Source organism: Vitis vinifera, chromosome 5, assembly GCF_030704535.1.
Source record: "Vitis vinifera cultivar Pinot Noir 40024 chromosome 5, ASM3070453v1".
NCBI lineage: Eukaryota > Viridiplantae > Streptophyta > Magnoliopsida > Vitales > Vitaceae > Vitis > Vitis vinifera.
Window position 1 is genome coordinate 3,884,626 of NC_081809.1, and position 17,153 is coordinate 3,901,778.

General features: G+C 35.2%; 2 protein-coding genes across 7 annotated transcripts; one reads left to right on the top strand and one right to left on the bottom strand.

The window, feature by feature from the left end:
* Positions 1-2,519: 2,519 nt before the first annotated feature.
* Positions 2,520-9,926, top strand: LOC100232960 (nhx1 antiporter). 2 transcript variants are annotated; one of them, XM_010651302.3, is made up of 15 exons: positions 2,520-2,892; positions 3,224-3,523; positions 3,612-3,730; positions 4,883-4,980; positions 6,173-6,232; positions 6,349-6,395; positions 6,484-6,678; positions 6,839-6,885; positions 7,147-7,213; positions 7,336-7,436; positions 7,555-7,656; positions 7,780-7,918; positions 8,010-8,072; positions 8,697-8,780; positions 9,260-9,926. In XM_010651302.3, exons 2-15 carry the CDS (start codon positions 3,350-3,352, stop codon positions 9,587-9,589), a joined length of 1,626 nt encoding a protein of 541 aa, XP_010649604.1. In that variant the 5' UTR covers positions 2,520-2,892; positions 3,224-3,349; the 3' UTR covers positions 9,590-9,926.
* A 1,038-nt stretch (positions 9,927-10,964) lies between these two features.
* On the bottom strand, positions 10,965-16,792 carry LOC100247810 (vesicle-associated protein 1-2). Of its 5 annotated transcripts, none has more exons than XM_059736812.1 (10): positions 16,561-16,792; positions 16,315-16,493; positions 15,762-15,814; positions 15,593-15,663; positions 15,242-15,323; positions 14,216-14,331; positions 13,965-14,147; positions 13,442-13,636; positions 12,691-12,768; positions 10,965-11,361 (listed from the first exon to the last, which is right to left on the bottom strand). In XM_059736812.1, exons 3-10 carry the CDS (start codon positions 15,802-15,804, stop codon positions 11,248-11,250), a joined length of 882 nt encoding a protein of 293 aa, XP_059592795.1. In that variant the 5' UTR covers positions 15,805-15,814; positions 16,315-16,493; positions 16,561-16,792; the 3' UTR covers positions 10,965-11,247. The 5 variants fall into 5 exon arrangements, with proteins under 5 accessions (XP_059592795.1, XP_010649789.1, XP_010649794.1 ...); XM_010651487.3 differs by having other exon boundaries at positions 15,762-15,896; positions 16,561-16,791; XM_010651492.3 differs by lacking the exon at positions 16,315-16,493.
* Positions 16,793-17,153: the final 361 nt, after the last annotated feature.

Here is a 17,153-nt window from a genome sequence, read left to right on the forward strand (position 1 = left end):
ATCACCTTTTCTGTTGTGGGAAACATGATCGCCGCAGTACGGCTGTTTGCGTTTGCCGGCCACCACCACCCCCACCCCCAGTGTTGCAGTTGCTTTCAGCCTTTCACCATGCGGCGTGCGTTGGCCTCGCATTCCTCTCGCTGCCTCGCGCGACAGATTCCGGAATCACTCCGTCAATGATTTTGAATTCAAATTTTTGTTTTCCTTTTTTTATTTTCATTTTTTACACCTGGCAAATTATAGCGCAGTACACCTGGTCGTTGTTTATGGTGACAAAATTTTGACATTTTTTTTGTTGTCGCTCTAATTATTGGAAAAGGAAAATTATTATTATCCCTTGAAAATGTAAAATTTGACACTTACAAAATTGGTACATTAGGATTTTTACTAGGTTTCCTTTGAATCAAAATAAGTTTCGTTTGACTTCAGAAATGAGAGGTTTCCCTTATTCCATAATAGTAGACGGAATTGACAGGTTAGGCTCGCTAGAATTTCAGACGGAAAAATCAATATAGTCAAGTCTTTAGAATTTCTGGCAAGTGTGATCAACCACGCCTAATATTTGAGCGTTGACCCACACACTTGACATCTGAGCAACAAATTAGACACTAGATTTCTAAATGACGGACGAAACTCCATTTATATCGAAAAGTCAATGTTAATTAATTGTTACACACAATTTCAAATATTGGCAGATTAAATGAACAATCAGCTGCACGGTCCGAGATTTTGGCACGTCAATAGACAACACCAATCAATCGCCTTTATCTGATATAATTATCCAATTGCCCTAAGGGCATTCATTATTACAAAAAATGTTAGAGTGCATAGTCAGCACTACAATGACGATACTATCAATTTTATATAAATCCCCCAAAAAACATAAGGTAAGAGATTATCTCAAAAAAGAATTGTTAGAGTTATCCTTATTTTTTACTTAAGTTTAAAAGTGACGTGCCCGAACAACCTATTCGGACATCCTATGCGGAGGGAAGAAGTCCTCCTAGCTCTAGTGAAGCTATATCGGACTGGTTGGCTCAACCCCAACACTTGACCGTATATTTTTTTTTTTGGCAAAAATAAACTCCAACAATGACAGCTGTAATGATCTTGGCCAAGAAGAAAGATGACGCATGCCGTGAGGTGTGTGTGTGGAGTTGCTGAGTTCCGTAAGATGTGAGTATACAAATATCCCGGCCAGCCATGAAAGCGACTACGCCATGACTCCTGTATGACTGGTCCAGTCACCACGCTAGCAGACACCCAATTTTGACAACTCAGCAACCTTCCGTTTCTCCAAATTGTACAAAATTATTTCAGTCAAAATTTCAAATTTGTTTTCAGAAACGATCCAAAAATCAGACATCTTTTATATGCTTACAAATACAACGTTTAATTTAACTCCTATTTTCGAGTTAAAGGACATCAACGGACGGTGTTAAGCACATGGCCGCCACGTGATCCTGAAATTCCTTCTAAGTAACGTTAAAATATTTGTCCGATTATCTTAATTTTCCTTTTTCTCGAAGGGGTTTCTAGATATGGAAAGAGCATTAAAGTACATTCCAACTAATAATAAGAAGAAAAAAAATCTTGTTTTAATAACAATTGCTTATCTAGCAATTTTCCTTTTTAGATTTTTTTTTAATTAAAAAAAACAGAAAATAAAAAATCAAACAAGAAAACAAGTTTGATACAACTTCTTTCAAGTCTCAAAGGGAAACACTTTCTATTTTAATTTTTAGTAAAAAAATGTAATTAAGGGGGTGTTTGGTACTTGGGAATGAAAATAAATATTTTGTTTTCATTCCTATTTTTTAGTGGATAGAAATGAATTTGATAATTTCATTTTTAGTATTTGAATGAACTTAGAAATGCAAGATTGGAATGATTATTTGTTTCCATTTTAATGTTTGATAATAATAAGAATGAAAATGAAAAATAAATAAATTTATAATAATATCATTCCATATAATTTAAAATAATTTTTTATTTTTATTTTTATTTTTAAAAAACAATTTTTGAGAGTTTTTTTTTGTTATTAAATAACAAGACTAAAAAAACATATATACTCAATAAATAAATAAATTAACCATAAAAAATCATATAATCTTAATGTACAAATATTTAATTGTTATTTTTATTAAAAATTTGAATAATTTGTTATGCTTAAGTAGTTATAAAATTATATTTTACCAAAAAAAAGAAAAAAAATAATAGTCTTGAAATTTTTTTTTTTAAATATTGTAAAAGATTTGATTAATTCAGTTTGGGAGAATCACTTATTGCATAGAAGTGGATGATGAATGAGTCTCTAACTTTGCATAGAAGATAAACATGAGACTTGAAAAATAAGATAAGATGATAAAATAGTAAATTTAATTTATTTTATGTTATCAAATAGGTTCGACTTATAAGTTGAATTTAATTTCTACTTAAATAAATTTTTATTCAATTTCTACCTTATTAACATTTAACACGAGAATAATAAAGAAAACCTACCAAACACCCCCTAAAATAAAATGGAATCCACGAACACACATGGAGTCCTTAGAAGACATAATGATGACGAGGTGGGACCTTCATCTTCTTCCACAGCATCAAAAGCCAGACAGTAGTGATTCCATGCAACCACATCCACGCTTGGTCCACGCTACTCTCCATCATCAACCTTAATCAAACGGTCAGAGTCTTTTCAAAGTTCAAGCTCCACCGCCTCACCAAATGAAATAAAATAAAAATAATAAATTAAAAACTCTTATTTATTACATTTCGCGGCCATTCAGTCTCTCGTTGTCTTCAACGGAAATCTCTCTATTTGAAGATATATGTGTACTATAAAATCACTGAGTTATTGGAGGAGATCGCAGGACAGGACTCTGCAAATCTGGGGTGAGTTAATTGGAGTTGGATCATCTTCTACAGTGTTTTTATTTCTTTCCTTTTTTCTTTGGTGTGCGTTTGTTCGGTTTCTGTTTTGAAATGTTCTTCTGAGTGTTTGGTTGGCGAGAAAATGGAGGAGAACAAAAAAATAAAAATGAAAATTAGTGTTTTGAATCTTGTGTTTTGTCTTGTGAAAACGGAATTTTCTTCTCGACAAAAGAGGTTTAGAGAAATTTTCTTTTACTTTCCTTCATTTTCTCAGTAATATGGAAAATTGAGCTCCCTACAATTGCTGATCTGAACGTTAATGCGCACTTTTTTTGTCCTCTTTGTTTGGCAGAGTCCGGTCGATATTTGAAAGCTGAGAAGTTTGTATTACGACTTCAAGCTTTGTTAGGGGAACTGAGAAACGTTTGGTAACAGTGATCGGTTGGCTCTTCTTTGGGATCGAATCGAGCTGGACACCATGGGGTTTGAATTAGGCTCTGTTGTGATGAAATTGGGAATGGTCTCTACATCTGATCACAGTTCTGTGGTCTCCATGAATCTATTTGTGGCGCTTCTCTGCGCGTGTATAGTGGTGGGTCACTTGTTAGAGGAGTATCGATGGATGAACGAGTCAATCACAGCCCTTGCGCTTGTGAGTTTTGTATATTTATAGCATTTGATAGACAGTTCGGCCTGGTTTACAGGGAATTGATGCCAAACTTTGTGTGGATTGATTGCAGGGTCTGTGCACAGGAATTATTATTCTACTAACCACCCGAGGAAAAAGCTCACATATTTTAGTATTCAGTGAAGATCTTTTCTTTATTTATCTTCTTCCACCTATCATTTTTAATGCTGGGTAAGTTGGATTTCTTAATGCAAACTCGATTTGAATATTTTGTTCGTCATTATCATCAATGGATTCATTTATTTATCCAGAGCAGTTAGATGCTTATTCTCAGAAACCTGCAATTGGGTTTTTGATCTGACAATGATCCATGGCGTTGGGATTAAGTTTTCATACGTTATTTATTTATTTACTTTTTTGGCTTCGACATTGGAGAAAAAGTTTTAAATCAATAAAATAAAATGATACAGTTACAAAGATTGGAATAGCAATTGCCAGCAATCTCTGATGATGCTGGAGTCACCATAGTAAGAAACAGATTTTGAAGTTCATGAACAATAGAGTTCTGCAATCAGATGGTTGTGATTATATTGTTAGTGAACAAATATGCCAGCATGAAATACAAAACACAAGTTGGTACTTGAGTATGTAATCTACTGAAATTGTCAGTAGGCTGCCATCTTGATAGAAGATCTGTATTAATGCATTATTGATACCCATCAATAGTGGCCCAGTAGGCCACTTGCAGCTACCACATCTAGCAGCCACAATGCAAAATCCATAGTGTCTGATGAAACTCTACTGTTATAGAGTCCATAGGCAGTTTGATGATGAAGGTTGAATGAGGACCCATTTGGTGTCTGGGAGAAGTAGACCCCAGAACTTCCCTGCAAACAAAACATTCTCCTTCCTGCTGTTCAATATATAGTATAGATGATAGCAGGTTGCACTTCTGTAAAGTGTGAATATCTCAACAACTTCTTTAACAGAAGATTGCTTCCTTTTTTATTTCTGAAATGTGAGTTTCCTGGAAATATGTTGGGCACACAAAATTCTTTCAGCCAGTGTGTATGAAATTCTTCAATGACATAACCCAGAATCTTACAAATTACAATCTTATGGATGCACAACCTCACTGTGAACATGAATACATTTGTTGTCCTGATTTCATTTTCCTATAAGGCACAGCACAACTCAAATTTCAGGAATTTTTCATGCTTTTACTAATTATATTAATTTTTTACATGACAAATTTAGAATACTAAATTAGCATAAGCGGCAAAAATATTAGTTAAAGCAGCATTCTGTTTTTGGTTAACTGGTAAGAGCATGTGACCATAATAATCGGTTTGATTTGTCTCTTCTTCTTTTTCCCTGCAACAGCTTCCAGGTGAAAAAGAAGCAGTTTTTTCGTAACTTCATGACCATCATGCTGTTTGGAGCTATTGGAACTCTGATATCTTTTGGCATCATATCATTAGGTAAAGTCAGCAACTAAATGTATTTAATTGTTTTAGTTCATGTTTATAAATTCTTTGCGGAATTTGGAAGTTTAGAACTGTAGATGTATATTGCCACTAAAATCATTAGATGACAAATCATCTAAATTATAGCAGGGTTGCCACATGTGGTCAAAATTATTGTTCCTGATTTAAAAATCTTGCTCATGCTGTATGGCAAAACATTGATATTTGTGCTGATGCTCCTAGTTGGGGCATTATCTATACTCATGTCATGCATGCAATGAGTTCACTGTCAAGGGTATAGGCAGGTTTTTATGTTTGCTTAGATTACTGAAATATGAGGCAATGGGAAAAAAAACCCTTGCTTGTATGGTTATTTCACTTCTGCTTATTTAGTTATTCCATGGAAGTACACTTGGAATTAGGACCGAGTGATTGGAGAGAATCAATATATGGGAATATTATGATGAAAGTCAGAACCAGTGGAAACACATCATTTATGGGATCATTAGATGACCAAATGTATATGTTACTTGAAAGAGAAATGCTAATTATTTAATCACACTAAAAAACAGATATGTTAGAGTATATCTGGACCTATCACCATTTTTTAACAGGACACCGTTATTGTCATTTCATGTTTTTGGTGAAACTGAAAATAAAAATAATGCTTCATGCTAATTATTCCCATATCTTGTTTATTTTGAGATGAGGACTGCATGTTCCTGTGATTGCAATAATCGACCTTTTTGGATCAAGCAATCATATCTGAAGGACTTCTGTTGGTGTAATTTATACACTTGAGTAGATGCTTTAGTTGATAGCTAGAATTCTCTTACCACTTGTGTTCCTCCTTTTTATGATGAATGATGGATTCTACTTGTGTTCCCCTTTTTAAGTATGAATGATGGATTCTACTAGTGTCCCCCTTTTTAAGGCTGAATGATGGATTTGATGGTTCATTTAAGCTGTTACTAATGACTGAGTTTTGTGGTCATCTTTGATGCTACAGTTCATTTTATGTATTTTTTACATTTTCTGTAACATATTGAACAGGGAAAAAAGAAAATTAAGAGAAAAACTGCTTCTTGCATATTTCCAGAGATCTCAAATGCAAATTAATATCAGTATTCATTGTTATTCACAAGTTAATCAGTGATGAATGTGGATTATCGTTATACTCTCTTCTCAACTTCTTACTCTGACACAGGTGCTATACACTTTTTCAAGAAGATGAAAATTGGCTCCCTCGATATAGGGGATTACCTTGGTACTCTTCATTTCACACTTTGCTCCCCAAAAGTTCTTTGTGTCCCAAAAGTTCTTTGTGTTTTCTCTTATTACAATTTCATTTCTTGTTCTCTCATCTCACTCAATGATTTGCAGCACTTGGAGCAATATTTTCTGCAACAGATTCCGTTTGCACATTGCAGGTACAGATGGCCTTACTAAGCTGTGATCCTGTTACTAGTTCTAAGGGACAACACTTCCACAACTTATTTATCCAATCCAATTGTGCAGGTGCTTAATCAGGATGAGACACCCTTACTCTACAGTCTGGTTTTTGGAGAAGGTGTTGTGAATGATGCCACATCTGTGGTGCTTTTCAATGCAATCCAGAGCTTTGACCTCTCTCACATCGATTCAAGCATTGCCTTGCAGTTCATTGGCAACTTTTTGTATTTATTTATCACAAGTACCATGCTGGGAGTTTTTGTAAGTCTTTCTTGCACTCTGCCATGTGTGTGCATGCTTGTGGTTACAAACGATTCTCTTTTGATAGACAACTTAAATTATGTAAATAGGCACCTAACAATATGGTTGCATTTTGTGGTTATATAGAACTTTCTTAACATTTTCTTTTTGTCTTCTGCAGGCTGGACTGCTTAGCGCATATATTATTAAAAAGCTCTATTTTGGAAGGTTTGTAATTAAGTGTTGTACTGCTTTCACCAGACCATGTCTTGACTTAGTTGAATTTACAACAGAGAAAGTGTTTTTTTTTTCAGAAAAAGAAAAAATTATCAGTTGGATCATTAGGGTTCTACATGCTGCTTCTTTCTGCATCATCTATATGACCAACAATTCTTTTATATCACTTGTATAAGTAGTAAATGTCTAAGAAAAGACAAGGGCTATAGTTTTGAGGAGAATTCTCATACTTTCTTTGTTAACAAACTCCAGGCATTCGACTGATCGGGAGGTTGCAATCATGATACTCATGGCTTACCTTTCGTATATGCTGGCTGAAGTAAGATATCCCACAACTTGCTGGGAAATCCTTCCCTGACCCCTGTTTGCTCTTTATTTATACTCTTGAGCCCCAAAATAAGCACATGGACCTTAATTTTGGAATTGTTATTTGTCTTACAGCTGTTCTATTTAAGTGCCATTCTCACTGTGTTCTTTTGCGGGATTGTCATGTCTCACTACACATGGCATAATGTGACTGAAAGTTCAAGAGTGACTACCAAGTATGTTAATTATCCAGGAAGTGAAGTATTGAAATTCATTCATCTTCATTCCATTTTGCCAAAATGTTGATTAAACTGTGATGTTGCTGATGTTACAGTTCTTACCAAATGTTTGCAGGCATGCTTTTGCGACATTGTCATTTGTTGCTGAAATTTTTATCTTTCTATATGTTGGCATGGATGCCTTGGACATTGAGAAATGGAGATTTGTAAGTGATAGGTATGGTTACTACATCAAAAGTACATTAGTTCCCATGAGCATCTGCTTGGAATGTAACTGGTCTGAACATTAACTTTTACCTTGTACTATATGTGGGCTTATGTTAAATTTCTTCCTTCTCAGCCCTGGAAAATCAATTGGTGTGAGCTCGATACTGTTGGGACTGGTTCTGGTTGGAAGGGCAGCATTTGTTTTCCCTTTATCCTTTCTGTCCAACTTGACTAAGAAATCATCAAGCGAGAAAATTCACATAAAACAGCAAGTACGAGTTCTTTCTATTTGGGTTTTAAGGTTCTGAAGCACACCTTTTTTTCAATCAAATTATTAAACAACTACACAATTTTACTCTTCAGGTCACAATTTGGTGGGCTGGTCTTATGCGTGGTGCTGTTTCTATGGCACTAGCTTATAATCAGGTAAGACATTGGATGTTGTCCTTTTTTAAGGGTTTACAGCATTGGATGGTTTAAAAATCTCATGTAGGGTGATATGAATGTCATGGAAAACACTAACCTAGCAATATGGGATCATGCTAGTAGTTCTGTTCTGTTCTCTACTGCACCATTTGTGCAATAGAGTTGGGCGATTTATGCCACTATATCTACAAACAATGGAGTAAGCCATTTGGATATTAAGTTGTACCATCTATGCTATATATGTGCATAAGTTACCAATCTCTATCATGAGATTGATTTGCTAAAATTAATAGAATTTATGCTGTTGTACTGAACCTGCCTCATAGATTTTTAGCAATATAGGTAGACCACCTATTAAGGGTCTATATGTATCCATTATTATGGTGCATTTTGTGTAGAGAGGAAATTGTACTTTGGCATGGGAAAGACTTAGACATGGACATACAAATGCATTAGTTATATGCACACTTTTTACATTGTGGGGCAGGGGTCAAAGGGGAGAGGAAGGGCTGCGTCTTATTGCAATGTGTTAGTGCTATGCATGAGTTTCCTTGGGAGAACAGTAATAATGATAATATAAACATTTAATGAGTTCTTCGTTATTTTTACCTTTGATGGATACAGTTTACTAGGGCAGGCCATACTCAATTGCGCGGGAATGCAATTATGATCACCAGTACTATCTCAGTTGTTCTTTTCAGTACAGTGGTAAGACATCTCAGCTCTTTGTGGCTACAATCAATTTAGAGACCCACTCTGAAACGGGGCCTAGGCTGTTTGAATTCTCCAGTTTGCTATATTGATATTTCATTGTCCAAATAGCTTTGTTAAGACTCTTCTATTTCCAGCTGGCTTGGCATCATATTATTTTGTCAAGTAATATAGGCCTTATAACTATATTAAATTTTGATTTGACCTTGATTACAGTATAAATAATAATGAATTAAGCTGCTATATCACCAATATTTGTCTGTTGGGCTCTGAAATAAGAACCCCAAAAGAGAATCGCAATATGGTAAATTAAGAACCCAATCTGACCTTGTTAGATTAAGGTTTGTTTATGTCATTGAATTGTTTATTTCTATTTCTTTCAAGAAAAATGACACTAAATGCAGATTTAAGACTCAACTCTTTTCTCAAACACAGAAGGCAGGTATATTTATTTTCATAACATTGACTCTGTGCAGGTGTTTGGGTTGATGACAAAGCCTTTAGTGAGGTTATTGCTTCCTTCTCCAAAACCCTTCACCAGCATGATTTCTTCTGAACCATCCAGTCCTAAATACCTCGTTGTCCCACTTATCGGTAATGGGGAGGAGACAGAAACTGACCAGGCCAGCCAAAATGTACCCCGCCCCACCAGCTTACGGATGCTCCTAAGCACTCCCAGTCACACTGTTCACCATTACTGGCGAAAATTTGATGATTCCTTCATGAGACCTGTTTTTGGTGGACGGGGATTTACACCCTTCATCCCTGGATCACCCACTGAACCAAACCTTGGTCAATGGCGATGAGAAGGTAACCAACAAATCCTGAACAATGGTAATGAGAATGAAACCAAAGCAAAGATACATACACTAATTACACGTCTTGTAGCTAGGGCATGCAATCGGCTTTCTGTGTGAATTTTGTCAATATTTGAGAGATTTCAGTCTGGGATCGTGACAATTTGCTTGTAATTTGGTTTGATTGAGGTTGTTTTGAATATGTATTTCTTTAGCCACAATGTTCTTGAGTGTGAAGATGCATTGTAAGTGAGATTCTATTCCTGGCAGTGCATTTCAGCACAAGTCTCTATTTTTTTGGATTGTAATATAAGAGTTTAATGTATTCTAACATTATTTTTGTCCATTTCTCCTCTATTTTTTGATGAATTGGAGACTCTTTGTCACCCTTACTGACTTTATGTGTGTACAATGCTCTTTCTCTAAGCTCTGTTCTGCAGAAAAAATAGAAAGAACACTGGTCACGGTGCAGGCATTTGGTTCAGCCATTTAACAGTACATAGAATTGAATAGATGTAGCCCAATATTATTTTGCCACTCTTTTTTGCTATGTTTGGTCCTGGAAAATACTAAGACTATGATTGGTTGTTGGAAAATTTGACCGAAAATGCTAGGAAAAGAAAATAGAAAGAAAAAATAAAAGGAAAAAAAAATTGAGGGAAAAAAAATTGATATATTTCACTTATTTTTCAGCTTTTATATAAAAATCAAATAATTTGAAAATATATAAGTTTATAATTAATTTTTATTTTTTTCATATATTTTCCCTAATAAAAGTAAGCATAAGAAAATAATTTTATTTAGCAGGGACTAAACATAACCTAGTAAGACAAGAAAAAAATATTAAAAAAAGTGTTTTTCTCATCTTTGGTTTGGTTTTGTGATGAAAAATATGAATAAAAATAAAATATAATTAAAATAGTTAGAAACTCTTGTATTTTTAAATTATTTAATATTTATAGAAAAGTAAAAACTAAAACATGTTTAAATCAGCATATAAAAATAATTTGTTATTCTTAAATCTAATTTTTATTTTCCTTTATATTTTCTCTTCTACTATTTTTCCTTTCTGTTTTTTTTTCCTTGTGTTTTCCCCCAAATTTTCCAAAAACCAAACATATACCTTTATGAATCCTGTCCATATCCTAGGGAAGATAAATGGAAAAAGAGAGAAAAAATAACTGAAAAGAATAAAAGTAAGGGAAGCTTCTTCATTAAGTATGCCATCTTGTTACTATCTGCAGGGCCAGAAACCTGAAGATGCAAGAACTCATTTTCCAGAATTCAACTCAATGATGGAATACCATCCTCAAAAAATTCGGAACATACAGTTTTCTAATTCTACATTTGCTTCGAATATGCACTAGGCTTGAAATCTATAATATGTGGTAATGAAATTCATAATGATTCATAGACCTGATAAGGAAAAAGCTCCTCAAAATGGTCATTCTACAAACTGACTCTTCTTTTTATTCAAAGAGATCAGTTCTCTTAACAAGCAACTTTTTACTAGATTCCTATATATCACACACAATATGTCGACAATTCTGGCATGGGCCGGTCAATAAACAGACTATAAAATCCTGTGTCTGATCATTGAGGAGGAAAACTTGTTCCTTCTAAAAATTCCAGGCAGTCAGTCACAGAGTACAAAATAAGTCTTCTTTCTATGAGTGCATAAGGTATCCAGCTGCAATACCGATGAGGGCAATTATCAGAACAAACAGGAAAGGGAAACCCACCCGGACTCTTCTCACATCACTCTTCTTCCTCAACATTGCCTGCAAATAGAGGATAACAAATGGGTTATATCAGAAGCAGCCTCTGAAGTTTATTGCACTTGGGACAAATAAGATGGCTATGTACTATAATAAAATAGAAAATAAAAGTTGTAAGACTGATATACATCATGAGTTGAAATCCTAACCGCTTAAACTTTTAAGAAAATTGGCAACTCAAAATGGTATCAAAGCTCTGCTCAACTGGAGGTCTTTAGGAAAATTGGTGACTCAATACAAGTTATGTCAAATTCAAGTGGAGGAGGGACCCGGCAATTTTCAATCAACAATCCTGCCGTCATGCAATCACAGTGTGGAACATAGTAAATGCTGTGTACCTCTGCAATTAACTGGAACAAAGATGGCATCTAATTCATAATTGTTTTTATTCTACCCACCATTACATGGATCTAGGTGATTGTGTAAAGATTGTGATCAAAACATAAAGGAGCCAAATGTAGCTCTATATTATAGCAATGCACAAATTATATTTGAGTGTTAATATACTTCATTACTAATCATTTATTTGACTAAACAGAACTACTGTCACACATCTTTTACTGTCAAAGATCTGGTCAATGAGTATGATCCACTGGTTATGCTATATGAGAGTTGGCTTCCCAAGCTCAACAATGGAGTGACTGGGCAACTGATAATCCACTGTTCCTATAGACCTGATCCACTGTAATTTGCAACCAGTTTGGGGGAGTTTATTTGTACAGAAAATAGTGCATTTTCCATATTGTGAGATAATGCATTTATTGACAATCGCACCAACAGTCAGTGCAATAACTTGAGCACATAACTTAGAATCATTCCCAGGTAAAGCAATATTGATTTTGCAATGAAGTATTGCAAAAACCATGGCATTTAGTTTGGCCACCATTTACAGGAACTTGGATTTCAGATCAAGGATAAAAAAATCCCAGACAGTTCAACAGAAAGAATTCTCACTGGTTAACAAGAAATACAGCACAAATAGAGAATATCTATTCACACTCCTACAATCAATTAAATAGTTCAGAGTATTCAGTCAGAAAACTCCATTAGGAGCATGACTTGTAAAAATAAATAATCAACCAGACAAATATGTCATCTAAGGTTTTATTTATTTTTATTCTTTAATTTTTTTTTTCCTGTTGTTGATATTCAATCAAGTGAATGTATTCCACCAGATTCTCTGCTTGTTACTCTAATAATCATTCTATCAGGTTACTTTGGTTACCAAAAGGTAGAGATGGCAGGGACCATTTTCCGGGTTCATAACTTAAGATATTAACCATGACAAATGATGAAAATAATAGAGGGCACGAGGTGAAAATAATTACTTACTAGTTCATGCTTAAGTGTTTCCTTCTCCCGAGTGGCCATGCTCCTTTCCTCTGTTAGCTTTGTGATAATAAGTTTAGCCTACAGAGAATTCCACCAGTTCTTAATCAGTTTGTCACAATTTTCTTCAGACTTCAAGGAGAGAATGCACTAATATGAGCAAAAAGAGAAGCATGGGGATAATTTCCTATTGCATGTATTATATGAACTTAATCTTGAAATTGGGCCATGTATTCAAAGATTAGGTGCACAATAATACATGGTAAGCCTGTTCACCATTTACAGGAGTTGCTTTCTGATGACCAACATGAAGGAAAGAGTTTCCCTTGATATTAGAAAGCAAACCACAAACAACAATATTTGCTCCTACAATAATATTTAACATTTGCAATATTTCTTGAAAAGTAATGTTCAAAATTACCTTGGATACCAAACAAGATAGCAGCTAACAGCCAGATTTGCTTTCTTTTTATTTCTTTTTCTTTTTTTTTTTTTTTGGGGGGGGGGGGGGGGGGGGGGGGGTATACTAAAAAAATATAACTCATACAATTTTCTAATTATTTTTCTCCATGAACCCCCTTCCAAAGATTGAGACATAGCTCAGGAAACCAGCTATTTTTCTCTTCAGTCATTTGCTTATGTGAGCATCATCTCACCTGAATCCTTTCCCCAAACACATGACCAGAAGTCTGAGTAAACACAAAATCAAAAGTTACAGCACTACAAGCAAGAGTCTAGGATGGAAAAGACTGACCTCACTTAGGTTTAGCTCTACTACATTTAGCTTTGAATTCAACTCCTCAATGTCCTTGGCTAAGTTCTCCTTAGCAATATCATTTGTTAACTTCAGTTCATCCACATCCTCGGCTGGTCTTGACTCCACATCCTTAGCTGCTCTTGACTCATCTGTAACTTTAGCAGTTTTGAACCCCTCTACATCCTTAGCTACCTGACACAATAGAGACAATAATTGTTACCAGTCCAAAAAGAGAATCCCATACAAAATGGTTATTGTTCTCAATATCACATTCTTTCTGTTGTTTGAAGTATATAGAATTTTTCCTATTAAGTTAATAACAAATAAATGACAGAGACAAGAAGTTAGACAATCCCAGAAAAAAAGTGAACCCAGAAATGGCATACCAACTACATGTACATCCTTGTATATTTCCCAGGACTTTTGATAAAGTCAGGGCCCAAAATCTCAACGTAGAAAAGCTGCTTCAGTTAGGAGGGGGTGAGATGAGATTAAAAGACAATATAACTATTTCTCTTACCACATGAGCTGGGGGGGTGTTTTCAACTCCACTCAGCAATTGATCTTTTTGTGAAAAATTTTCATGACATGGATCTTGCTTCAATAATCCATTAAGTGGTAGCAATACAGGAGAATGAGCAGGGCCAATGAGAACCACTCTTAGTTTTTTCTCTTCAAGGTATTTGCCACTATCTTTTGCAAACTGCCAAAAGAACAATAAGAAAAATAACGAAGAACAAGCTAAAACCAATTGCAACCTTAAATTCTTACCATGTCAGATCTAATATCGGTTTCAGTTGTACCATAGGGGACAACTGTGCTTTGAATCAGGAACTTATCTTTACACTGCATATCAGGTGGAGCTACACGCTGAGCTTGCATGGTAACTGTAGCCAAAAGGTGAAGTGTGAAAATTCTATTATGGAAGGTTGATGCTGGCATAAATGAAATACAGGTAATATTGCTGGTAATAATAACCATGTCAAATGCATAAACTGCATTTGACAACATAGGAAGGAACAAATGCACAATGACGAATTGCAATCTTTCTGCTTGTAAAGGTTTTTTAATATATATTTTACTACTTAAGTTTCTAAATTAAACTTCACAAGCAAATTTTAATATACTTATGGTAGGTTGCACATTCTTTTTTGCCATTCAACCCTATTCAAGGCCATAGTCCTCATTGAGTCATTTGCAATCATGTTTTTCCCTTGACTTCCCAACCAACGTTCCTTTTATCCTTCTACTTGTTCTAGTGACATGTTCAACTTTAATCAGATCACTCCTTGTTGATGTATTCATCAGTCGTCCTTGCACATAACTAGACTATTGTAACCTTGTCTTTGCCTCAAGAATTGACGTCTCCAACATCTACCAAATGACTCCATTCATTATGCTTTCTTTTCATGTATTGCCACCCATCCATCTTAATATCCTTAATCTACTAAACTTGTTCTTTTAACGCGTTGTTCTGTAACAGCCTATCTTTTGTACCATAAAATCGAACTTTTAGGCGACTTAAGTTGGCCTCATAGCTAATATAGGAGTTCTTACCAAAATCAAAACCAAAGAAGTTGGGTGCATACATCTAAAATGGCAGCATAATCTTCTTGTTGATAAAGCATAGTATCTCTAACTTCTATTCTGTAGAATATTCCTTTAAATTGATCTGTGCTTGTTGGTTAAAAAGATCGAACATATGACACAGGCCACACATTTAACACAGAGAAAATTTAGTAGGTGTATGAGAGAAGCATAAGACAATAATTGATTAGGTCAAGGGTAGAAACATACCCATGACATCACATTCTGCATTTGGCTTAACAACGCCTGTGTTCGGTCGCACACAATATCTTTTTGGAGATGTGGTCTTCACCTGCCAAAATGATTCTAAAATCATACCGGCATCAATTGATCACCTTAAGCAAACCAGAGTTTCTTCATGTTGGAACCCTTCTCCATAGTCCGTAAGTATTATACATTTCCTTCTATACTTAATTGAATGATGAGAAGTAGTAGAATATTAGGCATGAAACCAAATTTTCCTAACAATAAATTTTCCCAGGAGGAAGAGCAGGAGACTACTTGAGAATTCTACTGAAGAATACAATGCATGATCAAAGAAAGAAAAAATAAAATCTGCACCTTGAAAGCGAGATATTGATCGGATTTATTGACAAGGTGAATTGAGCATGAACTTTGTTTCTTCAACTCAACTGGAAAGAGAAGATATGTCAGATTTTCCAGTTTACACGCATCAGGTTCCAATTAGTTCTCAGAAAAATAAGGAGGGAAAGAGAAGGAAAATTCTTACATGTGAACTTGAGTTCGCGTGGTTGAATCTCCAAGAGCTCCATAGCGATTTATCTTTGCAGAAAAACAAAATCGAACACTGCAGACAGCAATCGCTAAATTTTTGTCTCTAAGATGGAAAATGCGAAGGGGTACACTGTAGAAATCAATCCACAAAACCTCATGCACTAAACCAAACAACGAAAGGCAAAATACTGCCAACAGATCAAAGTTTACAGCCAAATAAATAAGAGAAAGGAAAGAAAAACACACACAATTTCAAAGATCAACCACTGGAACAATGCAAAGTACTCAAACGATTGTTCCTTTCCACTAATGCTCCGTTCGGTTGCCAAGAAAACCAGATGAAAATGAAAAGAAGAGAAAAAACTAAAGCGTCCATGATTATAGAAATAAAAAAGAACGCTGCTCCAAATTCCACATTTCTTTTCAATTCCCAACACTCATCCAAACCCATACACCAAAATCCAACGATCAACAACAGTACTGACAACAAGGTAAACACCAAAAATCAAAGCAACCCAAAGAAAAAGAAAAAAGAAAGAAAAACTTACTGGGCTAGAAAATGGAGATTGAAAGGGAGCGGAGAACAATAGAGAAGAATTTAAGTTAATGAATTTAGGGAGAGAAAAAGACAAAAAAGGAGAGCTGTCAACAGTTCGGTAGAGGGGTCTTTTCAATTCCCAACACTCATCCAAACCCATACACCAAAATCCAACGATCAACAACAGTCCTGACAACAAGGAAAACACTCAAAATCAAAGCAACCCAAAGAAAAAGAAAAAGAAAGAAAAACTTACTGGGCTGGAAAATGGAGATTGAAAGGGGGCAGAGAACAACAGTGAAGAATTTAAGTTGATGGATTGAGGGAGAGAAAGAGAGAGAAAAAGAAAGCAGTTAACAGTTTGGTGGAACGGTATGATAATTGTGAGTGAGTGAGTGAAGAAGAAGATGAAGTGCAAGTCAAGTATCATGGGTATAGAGAAGGCGTTGGTTCGCTTGTTTGTTTGTGTGTGGCCTTGTGGGCGGTTGTACCTGCTGGACTGTCCGTTCTCTTTTGAAATTTTTTCCTCTCTACCAATAGTAGTATGCTTTCCCAGCACTCCTTCATTTCTGGTTTGAATTTCTTTCCCATTTTCGGAACTTTTGGTACCCACATTTTCAAAATTCCTTTCCCCATCATAAAACGGTCGTTTTCTTTTTCAATACACATGCTTTTTGTAATGCATCTCAACAAATACTTAGGAGAAAGGTCACCCAACGCATTTTTCAACGTTTCAAAATTTGAATCTCTCGTCTTCACTGTTACTAATCCTTTATGATTTAACGTTTGAGCTCGAACGCTCCCTCTGAATTGTATATAGCATGGTTTAATGATTTTGGACTTTGGTTG

Coding starts and splice junctions, on each gene's coding strand:
- LOC100232960 (XM_010651302.3), top strand. CDS start 3,350: ATGGGGTTTGAATTAGGCTCTGTTGTGATGAAATTGGGAATGGTCTCT. Junction 3,524..3,611: donor CAATCACAGCCCTTGCGCTT/GTGAGTTTTGTA, acceptor GATTGATTGCAG/GGTCTGTGCACAGGAATTAT. Junction 6,886..7,146: donor AAAAAGCTCTATTTTGGAAG/GTTTGTAATTAA, acceptor AACAAACTCCAG/GCATTCGACTGATCGGGAGG.
- LOC100247810 (XM_010651492.3), bottom strand. CDS start 15,804: ATGGAGCTCTTGGAGATTCAACCACGCGAACTCAAGTTCACAT. Junction 15,324..15,592: donor ATCAATATCTCGCTTTCAAG/GTGCAGATTTTA, acceptor TCATTTTGGCAG/GTGAAGACCACATCTCCAAA. Junction 14,332..15,241: donor TGCAGAATGTGATGTCATGG/GTATGTTTCTAC, acceptor TTTTGGCTACAG/TTACCATGCAAGCTCAGCGT.